Genomic DNA, 20,452 nt, shown 5'->3' with positions numbered 1-20,452 from the left:
TATTTTTTAACAATGGCATAAAAACACCCACAAAGTAATTGAAGATGCAAGAAGCATAACCGATTTATAAATAAGGTGTGCATTTCTAACTAGGAAAACTGTCAAACTGTAAGCTGGAAAATTAGTATTTTTAGAAAAACTTTAAAAGGAAACTATTCATTTGTAAAATCACTTAAAATGGTACACAAATTAAGTGCATAAAAGTTGCTAAGGTTTATTAGAGCTCATTTTCTCATTCAGGGTGTGATGTTATGGACTTGGTAAAAGTTAGCAGACCTCTTGTTAGGAATGATTGAAGGATTAGAAATCCACACAACCCATAATACCTGGAGGGCCAGTTGATAAGAGATTGTGTCTCGCCTTCTGAATCTTTCTGAAGAAACCAATCGCTCTTTGGTTTTACCACAGGGCTACACAGGAATGTGGTAAAAGACAGCTTAGGTAAACACAAAGCCAAAGATGTGGGAAAAAAAACAGCAACACTACAAAAACTGGGGGCAAACCAACACTCTCCCTTTCAGGAAACACTAATCTTTATTGGCCATTAAAAGCATTTATTTATTACCAGACATGCTTGTCATCAAATATGACACACTAACTCATGTGCAGTATGCACCAAGAGACACCTGAACTTTGCATGTCAGTGGGTGAGTCTGAACACTTAATCCTGTCGTCTGACCTCCAGATCAGTCTTAAACTATGAAAAAACATCTGAATGCCATACATACTGAAGGAGGCACATATTTAAGAAGAGAGTCATCTTTTCTCCAAGCTTCATTTGTTAGTAACAAAACAATTTGGGAGATGGATTTATAATATTATGCTTTAATTTATGAGCTAATGCTGAATTTTATCAAGACCAGCTGTGGACTAGTGGCTGTAATTGTGTTTCAGTCCCAGTGATAACTTACATGGTATGCTGTGAAACCTGACCCCTACCAAGCTGCCAAGTTTTGAAACTCAAGACCAGCTTGGTAGGATACAAGTCAAGAAGCATGTGTCCACAACTGTTCCATGGCAGATTTGCATTTTTTAACATTGGAACCTCAACTGTACACTACATTAGTATACATACAATGCTTTAAAAAAAGCATATCCCTGCAGAGCTTTGACGTTTTGCTAAATTTGTGATTTAAAAAACTGTTAAGACAATGGATCACAGATAAGGTAGTAATAATCCTTTAAAGGCTTACTTTTACAATGACAATAAGGAGAGAGAATTGTCATGTCAAACACTTTTGGATGCAAGACTCTAAGTGACTGAATTTAACATTTTAAAACTATGTTTCTAATTAAATTCTGGTGATTAATGAAGTCTGAAGAGCTAACTGTAATTGTGGTATCAAGGAAATCCACACAGTGAAAGCGGCAGCTGCCAGACTTGACTGAGCAGACTGGAGGCATTAGTGTCATGAAGCCATTTTTCCCCCCCTTTTGCCCTACTGAACTTGCCTGCAATAAGGTCAAACAGAAAGGAAATAAGTGGAACTAAACTCCTCACTCTTTCAGTCAGTTTAACGATTGAAAAGTAAAGTGAACCCTAGAAGAAAATGTTACCTATTAATTCCCTATAGATAAACCGATACCACACATTATAAAGAATGGGCCTACCTGCTGTCCACATAGGCATACTGAAATAGTCTGATGTTTTATGGAATTGCATGACAAAGTGCTGTTAAACTGTATGAAAGACTTGCAGCAGGCATGCAATAAAGCACAATCACTGACCCAACTTTCACTACATTCAATGCAATTTCATTGCAGTTTCTTCAGATCAATCTGCACCGCACTGGAAAGCCTTATAAGGATGACCCTTTAAATGAAATATTGAGCTAGCAAATTAAAACAGAACAGTGCATCCAACCAGATATTACACAGGCCAAGAAAAAAATAACTGGAGAAAGTGATTTGGTAGACAAAACTGTATTACAAGTCACAGTCTCCACTGCGGTACCCAGAAGGTTCCTGTTTCACAGCACTCACCCTTGTCTGTGGAGAATGTTGTGGGCTTGTTGCTCAATGAAGAGGTCGCCAGGAGATATGCCATGCTTTGGAGATGGAAGGGAGGAGCGGCGTCCAGCTTGAGGAGAGCTTGGCACCCCAGTAAGGGAGAGCTCCTTTCCTGGCACCTTGGCAGAGGTGGAAATATCCGCAAAGGATGACTGATCATACAGCCCTGCCGTGGCACTCCTGTCTTGGGCCCGCCTGTAATTCTCCAAATTCATCGCCTTCTCCCGGTCCGAGAAGCCGTCCGCCGCCACCTCTCGGGAAGCGTTCGCTCCGGAGGGCGCCTGTTGTTTCGACTCTCTCGCAAGTCCCGTTCGGGTGCTGTACAGGGAGCTCAGATCGCGGCTCTCCTCCTCGTCTCGCTGGTACTGCTGCTTGTTGAGCTCCGCCGGGGGGCGCCTCTCGGCCGGGTCAGACTCCTTCCGCACGCGTGCGTACCGGGACGAGTAGTCCACGTCCAGCTCCTGGTCCAGAGAGATGCCGTACCGCTCGGCCAACTGGCGCCTCCTTTCCGCCTTGTACCTGGCTATCCTCTCGGCCTTGGACTCCAGGCCCGCGGTGTCCAGGGCTCCGGAGCTATACGTCGACTCCGTGAGGCCCGCTTGAGGCTCAGGTCGACATCTAGCTCTGGACATCCTCTCTGAAGCAGTGACCTGGGTGGTCTCCGGGATCTCGAGTTCTTCCTTACTAAACCTTCTCACTACTAGCAGGATTTTAAAAAAAAAACAACAAAGCTTTAGTCAAACTCCTACATCTATCACTCCGTTGAAAAAGTGATCACAACTGATCGCTCACATTCAAAATGAGAATTATCCTTTACTACTCAACTGTGGTGTTGCTCACATTTTTTAATTTTAATGCACTGAAAACTGACACAAACCGAGTGAATCTGAATGCAACTTTGCAATATTCCCCGTTCAGCCGCTTCTAGCTGAAGAGCTTGTTTGTGAGCAATAATGACCCAGTAAATTGTCAGGCAACCTACATTCATCAGAACGAAGAAAGATCCTAAAATTGTGTCAGTCAGTTGACCTCAACCTCATTGAACATTAGGGAATGAATGAAAAAGCACAAAGGCTGCCCTAAATGTCACACTGTACTGCATGCAATGTTCTGCTCTGTATGCCCAGTGACAGAATACCCAGAGTATTGCACTGCTGTGATTGGAAATGAGAGATGTAGATCAGAAAAGTTTGCTGTGAAATAGTAACAAAGTAGTCCATGCATTTCATGTCAATCAACACTTTGTGATCATTTCTTAGCTGTATTACTGCAAGACCAATGACTCCTTAATTTAGATCAGCTGTATGCTGCATATTGGTTTGTTCTTCCAAACAGTATAAAAGTCAAGTGCAATCAGAATCTTCTCATTGATAATATTGTTTGGCAACAAAGCAATGAAACGTAACATTGAAAACATGTTCTGTCAAGTGGTGCACTTAAAATATTTCTACAGTGCTGCAAAGAACATGGTTTCTGAAGCCATCATGTTATTCAAAACTGGCACAGTTATCAAAGATTTTCCCACCCCGACCTCTGTGCTTACAGTACCTGCGCATGGACTGCAGAGATCAGAGGCCCGAGTGTATCGTGGAGTGTCTTCTTCAAGCAGGCGATGAGACACTAACCCAGCACAGCTCTGTAACAGGACTGGCTGGGAGTCACTCTCAATCCCCTCTAACCGCCTGGCAATTCTCTCTTTCCTATAGAGACATTTAAACAAAGGCACCGTCAGTAACTGCAAACCATGCACATCAGTAAAAGTGAAAAACAAAACTCCAAACATTCCTAGATCAGTACAGTATGACTTTCAGGTAATGCTTCATTCTTCTTAGATTTCTTGCATTTGTTTGCATCAATTCTGCTCTTGATTAATCTAACAGTTGTTACCTGTTCATTTCCAACACAGCTGAGCAGTCGGGTTCAAAACGTTTCCTTAGTTCTGAAACTGATAGGAGGAAAAAGAGAAATCGTATATGAAATAAGAAAGTGTGTATGATTATCATATTTCAGTAAAGTATAAATGGTGTAAAACTTTTTTTAGGAAGCAAGACTGAGGTTGCACAGCTGATTATATACATAAAATGGCTAATTCTATTTAAAAAATTTCAAAACGGCAAAACCATTCAATTTTAATAAACAGCCTTTTCTGACAGTCACCTGATGCACTTAAAGCCTTCATAAACACATGAAACAAAAACAGCTAGTCAAGAAAAAAAGCTATACAGACAAAAGGCTTGCACTAAAATTTCCCACTCATCCCAGCCAAACATGGAGCCATGTTTCCAAAGGTGAATGTCAGGTGTCACTTAAGCATTTCACTATAAATGATCCAGTATGTTTCATGCTTTATTCGACAATAAGAAAACATTGCATTAAAAAAGTAAGATGTAACTGCTCTTAGAAGGTTTCTGTGAATTTTAAGAACCGTTATCACTTTTAGGGTTATAACCGGCACGCCAATGAATGAATACATAAAAGACTGCTAGCAAAATTAGAGCAGCATTCATTTCTCATATCTAGGAACCACTGTCATTATATACATATAAAAGAGACTTTAGGTATAAGTGTTATGGACTTAACAATAAATGTAAGATGCAAATCTGTTGCAACTTCACTGCACCAACAAGTGAAAACAAAACAAAAAAAAAAGTGGTCAAGCAGGAGTGTCAGCATTTTAAGTTGAGGTGAGATTGACTCATAGAGCAGAAACATCCTAGCAAGTTAACCACAGATCTTCCTACACCTGATAGAATTAAACTAATAATAATAATAATAATAATAATAATAATAATAATAATGGTTCTGTTCTAAACTTGTACTGTTTTTCTCAGGAATCACTCCAGACAAGCAAAACAGAAATAACTAAAATGCACATGTAAGATTTACAAATCAATGTAGCCCTTCCAAAAGAACGGTTACATTGAAAAAGAAAAAATGATTCACACTTGGCTCGTCTAGATTCATGGTCAGAGTTCTAGAACCTTCGGTACAGGCTCTAAACATTACACAGCAGCTGAATGTTTGAAGTCCTCCCCTCTCTGTGTGAACTAAAAAAAAAAACAGAAAAAAATACCTTCTCTTGTATTTCCAAACAGCTTAGTAACCCAAAAAATATGAGGCAAAGATCTTACGATTACCAGAGAAAGATGTATAAAAACAGCCAAGCTAAACTAAGCAATGTTCATAAGCATGTTTAATAACTATAAAAAGTAAATACTGTAGTTTGAATGTGACATCAACTGGCATAATGTAGATTAAAAAAAAACATTGACCTTTAAGGACAATACGCATTTTTTATGCAAAGGCTTTGACAATTCCTATTCTATATACAGGACATAATTCTCAAAGAAGCTTGAGACAAAGGTGGTTTTACTTTAATTGGTAGCGAATAAGGAAGTATATTCTATATCAATGACTAAGTGTTACATTCAGTTACATGCAACAAAACAGATTTAAACATTATGCTTCTTGTTTTCTTCGTACAAATTAATAAACATCCTACACATTTGGACTACTTGCTTTATTATTGGAATTAAAATATCCTATGATACATCTACAGAATCTGATCCTTATCATTGCATCATATGCTTTGAACCTGTAGTTTTATCTGCAAAAAAAAAACACATGACCCAGAACACAAACTGCACTGGTGTAATTCCAAACTAAGTTTATGTAGGCCAATGCAGTAACTGCTGCAGTAAAGAATATTGGACAGCACAAAATACAAAACACTTGTATTCAACCTAGAAAACCGACCATACTGAGCACAACATGCAGTGCTGCCAGGTCATAAAAACACATTAACTACATAAATTTTCATATTATTTTCCCTGAACAATACTTGACAAGGTATTAAGAGTTAGGGGAATTTTTTTGAGTATTTGGTAGTTATATCACTGAAGAAAGATAGAGGAAAGCAAAAGACCTGGCAAATGTTCTTAGTAAGATCTGAAATCATATCTCATGATTGATTCTAAACCGAGTCTCAGCCAGAACAGTGCAGGAGCATCATCTACTGTACATCTAAGGTGGCTATATATTTACAATTTATCAAAAACAAATTTGAGCAAAAAGCAATTTGGATTAAAAGGTTTGTGGGCTGAAGATGAAGTCTTTCTCTTTTACCTAATCAGAAACAAGTAGGTTTTTAAAAAGGTTCTACTATTTGTTTCAATTAGGGCAATCAGGGTTAACAGCATATTATTAAATACAATGTACAGTAGCTTGTCACCACACAATACAGTAAGGTACCATACATCATAGCAAACCTCAGATAAAATCAGGCAGGCTTTGTAAAATCATGGAACTAAAAGTGCATCAGGGTGGGAAAACAAAACTCTGGTTTTCATAAAAAGGACACCCAAGCTGCTGGCTACTTTGAAAAAGATTTGTTTGTTGGCACTACTGGCAACTAAACCTAAAAAAAAGTACTGTATCAAACAATGGCAAGAAAGTGGTACTGTATAAGGCTTAAGGTGATTCATAAAATTGACCAAAACACTTCCAAAGCTGTCTATAACAGCAAATATTTGAAGACCACGGACTACAGAGAAGTCAGAAAAATGCAGTACACCAGCAATTGTTAGTCTGTAACGGTAAAACGCAGACTAGGGGGAAAAAAAATGAATGACTACCTGTTTGTATTGAAGCCATAATTAATATTTTGGTTGGAAGCATTTTTAGCAGTATATATAGAGTATTGAAATTAAATGTTTAAATGCAAATAAAAATGTGCAAGACGCTTACATCAGTCCACTGAAAATGTGACAATTGTAAACACCATTTTGCAAATAACTTCATCTTCCAATTGGCTACTCAGCGAGACATTTCTCTTCTGCATTTAAAAATGCATTAACTACATTTAATTTAAACAAAGTTCTATTAAGACAATCCACAAAGGTCTAAAAGCATTAACCTTTAATATTTATTGAGAAAATATTTTTTCTGAATTTATTGTGGCTTAGGATACTGTATACTAGAATGAAAACATGGTCTGGATATAATAAATTTTACCAGAAAATGTTGATGTTTATTTTTGTTTACTAAAGTTAGGCTACTGCTTTCAGTTATTTTTGCATAAATAGGCTTAGCATCTTTCATTATTTCTCTAATCTCAAGCTCCTTTGTCGTCTTTGACCTTTCTCTGAAAGATGTATGGGGAATTTCAGTTATTTAGAATAGAAAACATTTTGGCTAAGAAATTTGTAGCTAACATTTCTGGCTTAAAAAAAGCAAAATTTGAAATGGTTAAAATAGTTTTGCTGTGATCTTAGCAAGTACAGTAGTAAACAATGTGGTATTCACACTTCCTACCCCTCCTAATGGTGGTTTTCTTTCTTAACCACAAGTCAGAGGTGCATAGTAATGGATGTTAAGGACACCAAAACACTTACACAAGATGCACAAAAATAAAATGTACACATTTTAAGTAAATGCCAGGCATGGCGGATTATTCATATCATCTACCTAAACTTAGTGTTTCAGTTACAGCCCGCTTAAGACCAAGATAGGAACAGTGTAATGCCCCTGACTAACCTTGTTACTTTACAAGTTAACTCCAAAAGAATGAGGTAACTACAAAGTGCTAACGGACAGCAAACAGGTGATTGATGAAAATCCAAGTTTACAGCTTTAAATAGAGCTGCACAGCCAGCTCTCCTTTGAAACTTCTCCTTCCCTTCTCATATGGTACTGCAAGACCCAAACTGAAAAACATCAACCAACCACCTTACACAGTCTAAACGTGCTCTATAAACTGGCATCAAATACGTAACTAGTTTGATCCCATTATCCAAAGTGAAAAATATAGAAAAGTTCTAGGTGCCCTAACTCTGCATTCTTCAATCTTTACTATCCCAATGCTTGATGCTACTGTACATACCATTCCATTCATGTTCTTTATTACAGTAGTAGAAAAGGTTAACTCACCTTTTGGAAGGACTGCCAAAATATTAGCATCAATATCTCTGGTACTCTTTGCAAATTCTTCTTTGTCTTCAAAAGAAAATTCTTTCTGAAAACTGAAAATGAAGGACAAGAGAACAGGGAATAAACTCTGTGAAGTGGTTAGAATCATACTTGCCGTATGTTGTGTTCTTCACAGAAACATACACTTTGAAAAGTGAATGGAAGGGTAACAAATCTCCTTTAGATACTTTCGCAAATGGGAAAATCCACAGTATTTTCTGGCAGTGGTGAATTAAAAGCCGATCCATTATTTTTTAAAGCTTATTAGCCTATCTGATCCTTTGAAGTTATTTGAGGAACTAAATATATGCTTGGGTTGTAAATCTGCTAAGCCAGTGCTACAAGTTCTGAATGATTAAAAGTATGTTTTTCTCCCCTTTGGAGCTTTCATTTGAATAATAAAAAGAAAAGTTAATGGCATTCCCATGGACAAATTAGTGTCCTTATACAGTACATCATTAGCATACCTCTCAAAATCATATCAATAAAAAATAATCCCTGTATTCCTAAGGTCGTGTACACCAAGATCATGAGAAATTACTGTAAGTGTGGATATCCACATTACTGCTAACCAGATTACAGTATGAAGTTTAGATTATCTGGTTCTAACATCAGGACAATGCTGTATCAAGTTTTGATGGTTTGACTGAGCGATGAAGTAAGGTTGAGGCATCTGTTTCAATGTCTTTCTGAACAACTTACAGTTTATCCACTCTGCATTCCATTTAACATGCAAGTGACCATGAGACAAAATTTCACCTATTTCCCATTAAGTAGGTCCTGTGGCTTTAAATACAAATGTGACCAATTTGGGGGTGATCACATGACTTCTTTGGGATACTAAAACAGGATGGGGTCCTAATATTGCCATTAAACAGAAGAGATATTAGGTCATTTAAGTACCATACCTTTTTAAAAATTCAGATATTTAATGCTGTTACAGGAATGCTCCCTTTTCAAATTAGTAACATCAGTTGTTCACTCTGAACATTACAGGTAATACTGAAAAGCTAAAGTCTTAACTTTGTGAATGCTAATGATGCACATTTTTATAATGGCAAAGTATTTAATTTGTTGTTTCAATTTAGGAGGCAACTTCAAAATCTCTTCCTGTTTCCAACCATCTACGCAATTAAGGTCATATATTCACCTTGGGTCAAACAGAATGAGCTTCAGTACATGCAATCATGACAGTGAACAATATTAAAATTAGGTTTGGAAGAATGCTAAAGTGAGGGCAATTTTAATCAAACATCCTACACTCCTTCAATGAAGTACAGGTTCATCTTTAAAAATGAGAAATTTAAATGCGTCTGTCTGGAGTACCTTATAAGATTTTACCTCACCATACAAGTTTATTACCTTACAAGATGAGGTGCAAGCTGTGAATGAATACTTTGACTTCTGCTTGCTTTGGATACCAGCATTAACCAAAGTAAAAACTGAATGTCTGTCAAATATAGATCAGTACTATCCATGGACATTTAAACTTCATGCAAAACGGTTGAATCTAAGACCCTAACTGCATCTTTGAATTAAGGCATGTTTAGGCAAAAGGCCTGAACATTCAGAATAGCCAGCCTATGGGTACCGGACATAATCTCTTTAAGAGGTGCTGAATGTAGACAGATCCTCTCAAATGAGATTAGTGAGCTAAAGAAGGAAATAAGTCATTGACCCTCAAGTGGTTCACACATTCTGATGAATGCAAACAATGAGATCCTAGAGCATCTTTAATGGGGAAAAAAAAGCACTGGCAACAGGAGCATTTCAAGTAAATGATGCTGTATCAACAGAAAGTGATTTCACTGGGAACACAAAACTAGCAAGGGAGTGAAAGAATGGCACAGAAATATATGAACAGCTTCATGTGGCTAAATTGAGAAGTGTCACCAATATAAGATCCGTTTGAGTTATTTTTCTACAAAATAAACCACCTTAATTAAGCAGATCCAATCCATATTTTTAAACAGCACACTATGTTGTGAAAAGGGGGAAAAAACTTTCAGTATACTGTTTAACAGACAATGGATGTAAGGATATTTCTACAAATAGTTCAAGTAGGTAGCTGCGTCAGCACGCGTAGACTGCAAAGGAACAAATAAAAGGTTTATTCCATGCTGAAAAGAAAGAAACATTCCAGCTGTGGAGCCTTCTTCGGGTGTGACCAGAAGGCTCACACCTGATGAAGACTCCACGGCCGAAACGTTCTTTTCTCCTCTGTTCAGCATGGAATAAACCTGTACTTTTCCCCATTTCTACAAATGTCATAGGAAAAGAAGAAAAACTCCCAAAACAGCCTTGCAAAAGGAGGACTTTCTCTAGAGGGCTTTTGGTACCAAACCTTCTTACAGATTTCAACAAAGAACACGGCAATAAACCAGATGAATAAAGGGTAATCTGTAAACAGTCCTCTCTCTGCTTCAGAATGGTTATCAAATGCTCACCTTAATGCTCTCTTCTGAAATAGTCTTGGCTTCCCAAGTTTGACTGGAGTCTCACTTCCAAAACCTATAAGTAAAAAAAAATTACATAAATTAACGTTGCAGATTAGAGAATTGGTAATGCAGGCCTTTCCACTGTTATTTTAGGCGTTGAGTTGGAGAAGAAAACTATTATCCAGTAATTATCCATTGGGTTATCCTGGGTGGGAAGTAAAATTAAAAATAGTTTTTTTCACAGCTTAGCTGTTATAATAAAAAAAACTTAACATGCTAACAGATCTGATTGTTTACTGCTTTACCGTAAGTCAGGCAGGAGAAAATCATACAGCAGTTCAAAGGAAAATAACTTAAGACCGGCAGTGTTGATTTGCCCCTCTAATCAATGGACGTTAGAGGTACTGTGACGATCAGAGAAACCCACCAATTCCATAAATTGCTAAAGATCATTTTTATTCATACCTAGAAAGGCACATACTTGATAAGCAGCTCAACATTCATATAATTCATTCTGTTAACATCATGGAGGCTCAGCATTGACAACCAGCTTGTGTGTTCACACGTTGCTTCAGCTGTTACCCAAATTTTTACCTTATATACAGATTTGTTGTATGGATCAAATTACTAAAGTTGAGGGGGAGGAAAGACTGCTGGCTGTGAATAACTCTACTGGGAGGAAAATAACCAGCTCAAGTCGGGCTAACTATGGAAGGATTCCATTCGAACACTTTGATTGCTTTGTGCTTTTGCTCGGTCATTCCTCCCCTGCGTCACAATAGCAGTGCAGGCCAAGTGCTGGTGGTGTTAATCGAACTGTCCAACTACAGGCTCTATTAGTGAAAATACACTTATCCAGCTACTGAACCCAAGACAGCTGGAGATCTCTGCTAAAATGACTTCAACCACGTCGGGTACAAATCAAAGAGCATACAGTATGTACTTTAGTTATAAGATAACGGAAAGCTATTGTATTGTTTTTCACCATTGATTCTTGGCATCCAAATGTTTTTATTGAATTTTCAATTTAATACAAAGCTCATGTAATGCTAATACAGTGTACTCTATATGTATGTGTATTCACCGATTTCAAGAGGCAGATATTTCTAATAGATGTAAAAATCCATTCTCAAGACTGGATTGTAGGATTTGTCTTAATTCTAGCCATTGTATATTCAACAGTTTGCAATATACTGAGAAGTGAGTAACCAGTGTTTATCTGAAAGAATGTCTGGGTTTATCCAGAGTTGAAGAATGTTTTTATTTCCACTGCTGTGAAGCCAGCAAAAAACAAGAACTCGCTTAAAGTAAAATTAACCAAACCGTTCAGCAAGCAGAGGCAAGGATCTGGTTTGAGAAGTTTGGCAAACTAATACCAATTGGTTGCCTAACATACTGTAACATTAGCCATTATCAGAGCTTCGTGTGGTTTCTACTGACGTATAAAAGGTAGACTAAAAGTTTGTCATCTGCTTAATTTATTTTCCTTATGAACGGGTGTTTCCACTTCTAAATACACCTCAGTTCACAAGATTACCAATTCATCTTAGGGAACATCAGTAGTCACAAAAACAGAAGACATTCATTTAAAATGTTCATTATAGATATTAGTGCTGTTCATATCACGTCTTCACAAAGTCAGAAATCTCTTTTATAAAATGCTCATCTGGATATATTTTCATATATAGTGTTATTTCAGCTGCAAGGAATATCCTCCAAAAACATTGCTCATTCGGAAGAAATCCCTCTCAGAATTCAGCTCAACAGCTGATAAAGCAATTCTAATTGACAGACAACTATAAAGAACATTGAGGACATTAAAGTAACTGACATTTTATTTAATACTGTTTTGATGTTATGGTTCATACCTGACAAATCAGAAAATTGATGGTTTTAGAAATGACATTTTCATAATATACTAATATTTCCATTTTCAATATACTATACAAATTTCCATGTTGTTACATCTTCAAGCAAAATTATTTTTAGTTCACAACTTTAAAATAAACTGCATGTGCATACAAGAATCATGTTCCTCAGGGAATATTTTTTTGGTTATGGGCCTGTGCAACATAAGGGGAATTGAAAGAGGGCCTAATCAGACACAGGCCTCAGTAAAATTTATAGCAGTGCTAAAGGCATGCAAGAAATTTCTAAGACTCGAACAGACTTTTTATATACATTAAACATTCCAACTAGGGAACGTAAAACTACAGCAATAGGTATTCCAATGTGAAAAAACACCATTGGAATCATCCCCATCAGCTGCAGGTTACAAAAAGCATGCTGTCCTTCACTTTTTATGAATTATACTGGGTTTTCTCTTATGTGCCTCATAATTACTTACAGTAGGGTGAAAGATTCCAGTATTAAGAGGTGCTAATATTTTGTATAGGGTGCCTGAAATTAACTGAAAATGTCCAAATATCTCACTAGATAATCTACAGCGGAAATTATACCTTTACAGTATATGCACACAAATTACGTTTGTGTCTAATTTACTGACGTAGCTGAAACAGAAAAATTGAATTGCGTATATAACGCTTTCTAGGAGCTCTTAGGATATTCTATAAACTCACAAAAGTAACGGAAGTAAGCATAAATCCTATGTTTAATGCCTACACAGTATGTAGTATTTTAAGGTTTAAGAACTGTCAAATTAGAAGGCCGCATAAAATCTAGCTCCTATTATACAATTTAATTGTCCTGTTCTAAAAATGTGATGCAACAGGACACGATGCACATTAAAGAATAGATCATTTCCTTATTCTTTTCAGTAATGTGCTAATTGAGGAAAGTAAACAAATTTTCAAGGTCTGACAAAAACTAAATTGCAAATATTTAGCATAAAATCATGTTCATATGCAATTATCAAAGGCTAAATATTCAATGCAAAACAATTGTTTAAGTAGCACCGAAGAAGTCTATAAAACAGTCTAATTGTCGTTTTCAAAGGGTTACCAAATACGCATTTCCATTATTTAAAAAAAAACTCCCTCACCAAATTTACACAGGAACAGATGCCACAACAACCTAGAAGTAAACAATTCAGCTGCAGTAGATTTTAACCAATATAAAGGGAGAGTTACTTGCAGACAGATGCTGAACATGTCTGAATTCTTTATAGTCAATAAGCTAGGTGATAGGAGGATGATTATCCAAATGCCTAGCTCCCAGAAATAGAAAATTCTAAAAATATCCTAAAGAAGGATGTTCTGCAGTTAGAATTTAAACGAATTTACAGTAATTGCTCCAAAGCAAAACGCTGTATTTCTTAGTGTTACACATTCAAAACCTATCTTGAGAATAAGGCAGAAATTTCCCATAGAGCTGCCAGGAAAAAAAAAAATCCAGTGGCAAATAAAAACATTATGAACTGATTTATCTCATTTAGGCAAGCCATTACCATATACTGAAATTACATTTTTTTTAGGACTTCCACCGATGAATTAAGCTTGAGAATTACATTGCGGTTGTTTTTATTAAATGTGCATGAAGTATGCCGACACCTGTTGTAAATACCAAGCAAGTTGAAATGCTAGTAAAAATAAAAACTCGATGCACATATCAAAGCTGCAATTGTAGACAACATCCTTTTGACTCCCTGAATTACTCATTAATTGTTTTGCATTTTAAACTCACAGATGAAAATCCTTATCCCTCTATTTCATTCATTACCTTTCAACTGCGTCCTCGGAATTTCAGACTACATAATGCAAGGACACTGGAAACACTGCATTTCCGAATAGCATACTATCAGGTCACTTACCTTGTCCACAATACTTCATAGCGCCGACGTAATTAGAGATCCAGGGGTTCCTGAACATTGTTGCAATAAGGGAGAAAATGCCAACAGGAAAAGAGGTAGCAGCTATTCCTCAACCAGTATAGATGCAGCACAAGGCCTGCCTACAAGGCAGTATGTAGAGATTCCTACTAGCAGTCCTGAACAGACTGAAGCTGTCAAGCTATCGATGGGCTTAGGGAATACAGTGCATGCATCGCAATAGGCTGCATGCTAAAGCAGCTCAGGCTGGTAATCAGATTACAGGCGAAAATTAGGCACAGGAAAATGTTAAAACAGATTTGATGAGGGCGTTCAAGAGCCCGAATCGCCAAAACTGCCGCAAGTCTGTGGCCAAGAAGTCACAACATCTGCTCCCTTGGATGAGGTACAGTACCGCAGCGCAACGGAGGCACAGCTCCTCAAATAAAGAAGAGAAACAATCTTCTCTAATGGACAAGAAATTCCACTCATCTCTAAGTAATCAGAAAGTGCAAGGAGTGCTCAGAGAGAACGCGAAATCAGCTCCCAGGCTGCCAGAGGACTGGGCTCTGACTAATCGTATCATTATGCTAAATACTTTGCCTACCCCAGGAGAAGCCAAAAAAGCACACCGTTAAAAGTCTTGATTTATGGACAACATGTGAGTAAAACTGAAAAGAAAGCAATGGACCCTCTTAGTGGTCCGAGATATTCCAATACAAGCCGTGCTTGTTGACCATGTTTCAGATCCCTCAGATTCACAACTGAAGGTAGCTACTGTATTTAATAAATTTACTTGGAATGACTTTGGCTTTTGAAGAGAATGAACAAACAATAAAAGAAACTGGTCTTTCCCTAAAAAGAAAACCTTTAATGATATACTTTTTACCAGGACCTTTTTTCCTGTATCGTAATAAGTGATTATCTAAACTATGCCCTTGTTTCCAATTTAGTTGGAAACAAGACAATATTCCTAAATTACTCAACCTTTTCATAGGTTGAATTTAAAATACTACTTGGAAAGTTAGTGCTAAGTGGTTCATTTTGAAGCAGGTTTTTCTACGAGCTTTTCCACAGTTTATGGTGCACCTGGATTAATAAGTTATAAAAATATATACAGTACTTATAAGAACATGCAAGTCCACAATGATAGCTGTGGGTGAGTGCCCAGCTACAGTACGTTCAACTTGCGAGATGCAACTACTGTTAAACTGATCTGGGAATCGAATGTGCAGGCCCTCTCCCAATTAGAGCCCCATGGAGAACAGTTCATGACCCACTTGGTTAGAAATGCTCCCTCACAAGGAAAGTGGGGTATGACAACTACAGTAACTGTGCACAGACAGGGATAAGGTCAGCTTGTCCAAACATGTCGAACTCCATATGATAAAAGCTGAGAGTTACACTTTTCACCATAGAACATGCTCCTACAGATTTACTGCTAGGACAAACAAATCTATTTGAAATGTAACATCCATGTTTAAGGGTCTAAACTGCAAGTGTATATTGACAAAACAGAAAAGAATGTACAGTATAATTTGCCATCCTTGCTAGAAAAACGGCATAGTGTTGGACTCACTGACGTCAAACAAGGTCAAGTAGACACTGATGGAACTTATTAGAAGTGACAGGCTTAGAAATCACTTCTGCTGTGATCTAATCTAGGCCATGCATCCATAGACACAGATTCGCTGCCAGCTCACATCTGAGGGGGATCTACAATTACCTCTATAGGATTTTCCATCTTACCGAGTCGTTTGCATTAACTAATAGGTCTAGCAACCTTAAAAGAAGACTTTATCAAATGGTATATTCACATACATAAAAAAAGCAACATCTGAAATGTCAAAAACAAGTTAAAACATGGGCTAGCAGGCTCTCAACGGAACACTATTTTGGGTAAACCCAGATTAGCGTGAGCTATAACAATTTTCAAGTCTGTTTTAGATACAGTAGAGACCTGCAGTACATCATCTGTCACAAGTGCCTGTTAACCCAATGAAGAACACACAACACTGTCTGGGAACCCAGAATTCCAGACCACTACACTGCTATGCCAATCTCTTAGCACTGTAGCTACAATCAATACTGGTATTCCACATAGGAACGGCACAGGAGGGAGTGGGGTCTCGGGAAGAGAATTCCACCTATTGTAAGAATCTCTCCAGAGGAAAATCATACTAATCTTACCACAATATATATAACTCCAATTGCACTGTTGAAAGAGAATAAAGATCTAAAAATCTGTCATTGCACAGCAACTTGGACTCAACTTCTAGAGCAGGGTTGATTAGTCTGAAAACTACCATAAAGCAAAACTGTGGCTCAAACAACATGGGGGGAAAAAACAACTACTTGCATAAAGAGAAGTGCCACATTCAGTAACTGGCTTTCTAAAATGTAATACAATCAAATGACCATGACCAGCACTTCTAGGAAAGTGCATTCAATACATTCCATTTAAAGCAATTGTTCTGCAGAAAATATTAGAATTATTCCACAAGGTTCAGTGGGGGAAAAATTCTGGCATTTACTTTTTTTACACAAAAGGCACTCAAACTTTCAAGAAAGCCAGATTCCTGGCTGTACCATTTACTAATAATAACGTAGAAAAATATTCTGGGAAATATAATTTTCAGTCTGTACATTCTTCATTACACTAGCAAAAATATGAATAGCAAACTTATTAATAAAATACCCAGTATGTCAATATGAGTTAGATCCTCTCTTCATGACGACAGTAAAAATGCTGAAAATGATAAATTTGCAAAGATCACAAAGATCACAGGCTTTGTAAAATATACATAGTAGATTGTGACTACATCACAATTGTAAAGGCACCGCAAAACAGAATGAGAAACATTTTGACAATTACATCATGTTGGTATTTAAAAACAACAATTGTTAAAATTAGAAACTTACACTCTGAAATTAAATATGGCAAACTCCTTTTTAAGGACAACTGTTTCACAACAAAGTGCCATCGTTTTTTTGCAACAAGGAAACAAAATGCACAGCCTGCTGCGAACAATCAGTGTTGGATAGGATGTGTGGAAAATACCTTCAGTCATTTTAGAATGTGTTTCCTGATCAAAGTAGAGAAAAGCACACGGCTGCTTATTTGCACAAGGGTCTGTTCTCTTGCGCACAACTAAATGGTCTCAAGACAAGGCAGGCACTGATAATCCAATTGATATTTCAATACTGAGTGCTTTCATCGTGTACCATTTACTAACAGGACAGAACAAAACTGAGGGGATAAGTGGTGATACACCGTTGTGTGGTGGGAATTGTGCACACAAAGCATAAAATCAATAATGTTTTACACAAAACACAGGCTCCTTCAAAGGGCAGGTTTGGAAAGGCAAGGTTGCCACTGTTGAAAACCAAGAACTCCAACCTAACAAAGACAAAGCTAAGAATGCTCTTCAACAAAAACGATTTAAAATTTTCAGTGGGGCAATGAACATTATTAAATGCAAAATGAACAACTTCAGTTTTGAAAAAAGTCTTTGCTACTGTAGATCTTCAAGATTAATTACATTTCTTGTGGCAATCGTCTTTTAAGTTGGAAATGTACCACATTACACGTCCGCCCTGCGATGGACTGAAGCCCTGTCTGGGGTATACCCTGTCTTGTGCCTGTTAATTGCCAGGTAGGCTCCAGCTCCGCCCATGAATTGGAACTATTTAGAAGATGTGTGTATGTATACAGTGTGTATATATATACACAGTACAACAATGGCTTAACTCAAGCCCTTTTAAAATAGCCTTACTGTACTTAAAGCAATGCATTTTCACTGGTTTAAGAAAATACTAAAATTTGCTTAAGAATTTAAAAAGGTTCTGAAAAATGTACATTTGCATACTAGAAACTGAAATTAAAATCACTGAAACAGACTTGAGAACAGAAGAGAAACCTTCTCAAAACAAAACTGTTTTCTGAACGGAGAAAGCACTTCCCTGCAAAGACCTGCATACAGTAGGTCTTGGTCTATGAAGTGATGACAGAATGTCGAATACACGAACCCAGATGAAGCCTGTGCAGCTGTTGATAAAGGAAAGCACAGTGCACCCTACAGTCACAATTAGTTTGCGACTTCTAGTCAGATTAACTTAAAACATAACCAACGCCAAAGAAAAATACAGTACAAAGGGCAGATGGCAATATCTTAGCTGCCATTAGAGAGAAGGCCTTGAGAGTTGCATATTCTGGGACTGCTTTGCAAACAGTGCCAGTAGTGGGATACCTCTCAGGGGTGCAGAGAGCTGTAAGGTTCCAGCTCCATTAGCTGCAAACCGACAGAGACTGTCCCTAGCCTCCGTTCCCAGCAGCCTACCCTAATAAGGCAACATGCAACTTGACTGGCTGACTGAGAGGTCGTATACTGTTTACCTCTGCAAGCAAACAGCATGCTAGCTCCCTGTGACCCTGTACCTTCTGGCAGACGGCGTGCATGCATAACCCTTGTCAGCAGCTATAAAAGCATCCATGTCCTACTACCTTCATACGAAGGGAAATTTCTGGTTTAAAAACAGACACTCATTAAAGCTTTTTATTGTTGCTACAAATAGGCAAACACCCACCAATCCCAAGCTCAAAATAAACCAGATGAAAGGTCTGCTAAGCAGTACATTAACTGTGGAATGCACTGCTGCACTGTACACCTTATGGGAAACTATGCACGTTATCAGCCGTCGCCAGTTAACTGTAGCAGCTGCGTTACAGTGGTGGATGAAGAGAGTCCCTCCTCACCTTTCAAGTGTTTTGGGATTCTTTCGATATGAAAGATGTTATTAAAAACAACCTATTAACAATATAAATGTTAAACATTCACGATCGCGGTAAAAAAAAATGATACATTTAATCTCTTATCTGTCTCTGTTTGTAAAAGTCTTTTCTAATCTTTTTTTTCCCCCCCTAGTGTAAGGCTTAAAAGAAAAGAAGGCGAGGGCTACTCTGACATTGAGATGACCCTGAATCAGACAAGACTAATTACTTGTTGAGTCAACAGAAGGGCCTGGACTAATAGCTAATGCCTTACAACCATTAAAGACTTTGTTCATGGAATGGTGTACACCGATTTGATATTACTACATACCACAGAATTAATGCAATAGGTTTACAGATACAGTAAGAGCTAGACTTAGTCATTGCTGTGCTAACATTTGTTTGCATAAAGTGGATAAAATGAGAAACACAGCCCTTGTGGAAAATCACCCTGCTGTAAAATGCTTTTTCCCCTAAAGTGGTCATAAGACATATCCAATATACAGTAATCTATCCACCCTACAAAAGGAATAATAATAAATCTTAACTGTCTGAAAGGCAAATAACTGCAGAGGTAAGACTTCCAAATCCATCTCTCATCTTTATCACTCATGTATCCAGTGGTGTGGTGAAACAATTAGCTTACATTAAGTTCACCTCAATTCATGAGTATTAATAGATGTCATAGTGTTTTGAACAAAAAATGAACTCCGATAAGACTAAACGATAGATATCCTGACTCTTGGTGCTTTAAAATTTATTTTAAGACCATAATCCCTGAAATAATGGCCGCAGGAAGTGTCCATTTACATTACATTTTAAGACAACAGTTTTCAGTGTTTTGCCACTTTTGCCATCTTAGGGAGGAAAAACAGATACCACACAACCTCACTGCAATCCTAAATCTAAACAGGCTATAGAGGCTCAGAGAACTGGGTCGAGTCTGTCATTCCACACAGCTCTAGAGCAGTGAGCTGCTGTCATCAATGCCAGGAGATGTCATGCCTACATTCAGCAGGTCAGCTGGCAGGACACAACACTGCGATTAGCAATGTGAGTGAGAAAGCAAGACAGTGTCAGCATGGAGGCAGTCAGTACAGCTGGAGGCTTTAAGGCTGCACAGTGCTTGAGGTCCTCAAAGAAAACATCCACTGGAGGACTGTCTACTCTGTTCAGAGAGCAGCTCCCCCTCTGAACTGAAGAAGGAAGTCAAGGGCTTCTGAGCCTACAACTGTATACCAAGATGTATTGTAGAAACAATGGCCATTATTTTCTTTCAAAAAGGAATACAAGTACCATGCAGCTGGGAGATGATGAGATGGGGAAACTGGACCATCATTACAAGAGAAAAGACATGGAATAAAACAAATCTCAACATCCTTTTCCCCCCACCAGATGGATAACAGAGAAGTTTCCTAGGCTGCGAAAACACAAATACATTTTTAAGTAAAGACGTTTGAGCACTTCTTAAATTGCTTGAAACAAAATTCATAACATAAT

General features: G+C 37.7%; 1 protein-coding gene across 28 annotated transcripts in view; it reads right to left on the bottom strand.

Moving 5' to 3' along the window:
* The window catches only part of svila (supervillin a), a 119,154-nt gene that overhangs the window by 55,882 nt on the left and 42,820 nt on the right, over nucleotides 1-20,452 (bottom strand). For 6 of the 28 annotated variants that reach the window (XM_088642841.1, XM_088642842.1, XM_088642851.1 and 3 more), the window contains exons 1-7: nucleotides 14,185-14,365; nucleotides 10,425-10,488; nucleotides 7,939-8,030; nucleotides 3,898-3,955; nucleotides 3,559-3,710; nucleotides 1,984-2,710; nucleotides 327-410 (exon numbers count right to left, since the gene is read on the bottom strand). In XM_088642841.1, the coding sequence (XP_088498967.1) occupies nucleotides 327-410; nucleotides 1,984-2,710; nucleotides 3,559-3,710; nucleotides 3,898-3,955; nucleotides 7,939-8,030; nucleotides 10,425-10,488; nucleotides 14,185-14,242 (1,235 nt within the window). In that variant the 5' untranslated portion in view covers nucleotides 14,243-14,365. Of the gene's footprint in view, nucleotides 1-326; nucleotides 411-1,983; nucleotides 2,711-3,558; nucleotides 3,711-3,897; nucleotides 3,956-7,938; nucleotides 8,031-10,424; nucleotides 10,489-14,184; nucleotides 14,367-20,452 lie in introns of those variants that run through there. The other 22 variants (XM_088642843.1, XM_088642844.1, XM_088642866.1 and 19 more) reach the window with 10 other exon arrangements.

This window comes from Lepisosteus platostomus, chromosome 8 (assembly GCF_059453375.1).
Source record: "Lepisosteus platostomus isolate fLepPlt1 chromosome 8, fLepPlt1.hap1, whole genome shotgun sequence".
Lineage (NCBI taxonomy): Eukaryota > Metazoa > Chordata > Actinopteri > Semionotiformes > Lepisosteidae > Lepisosteus > Lepisosteus platostomus.
The sequence above is the reverse complement of the archived record's forward strand: the minus strand, read 5'-3'. Positions and strand labels throughout refer to the sequence as shown.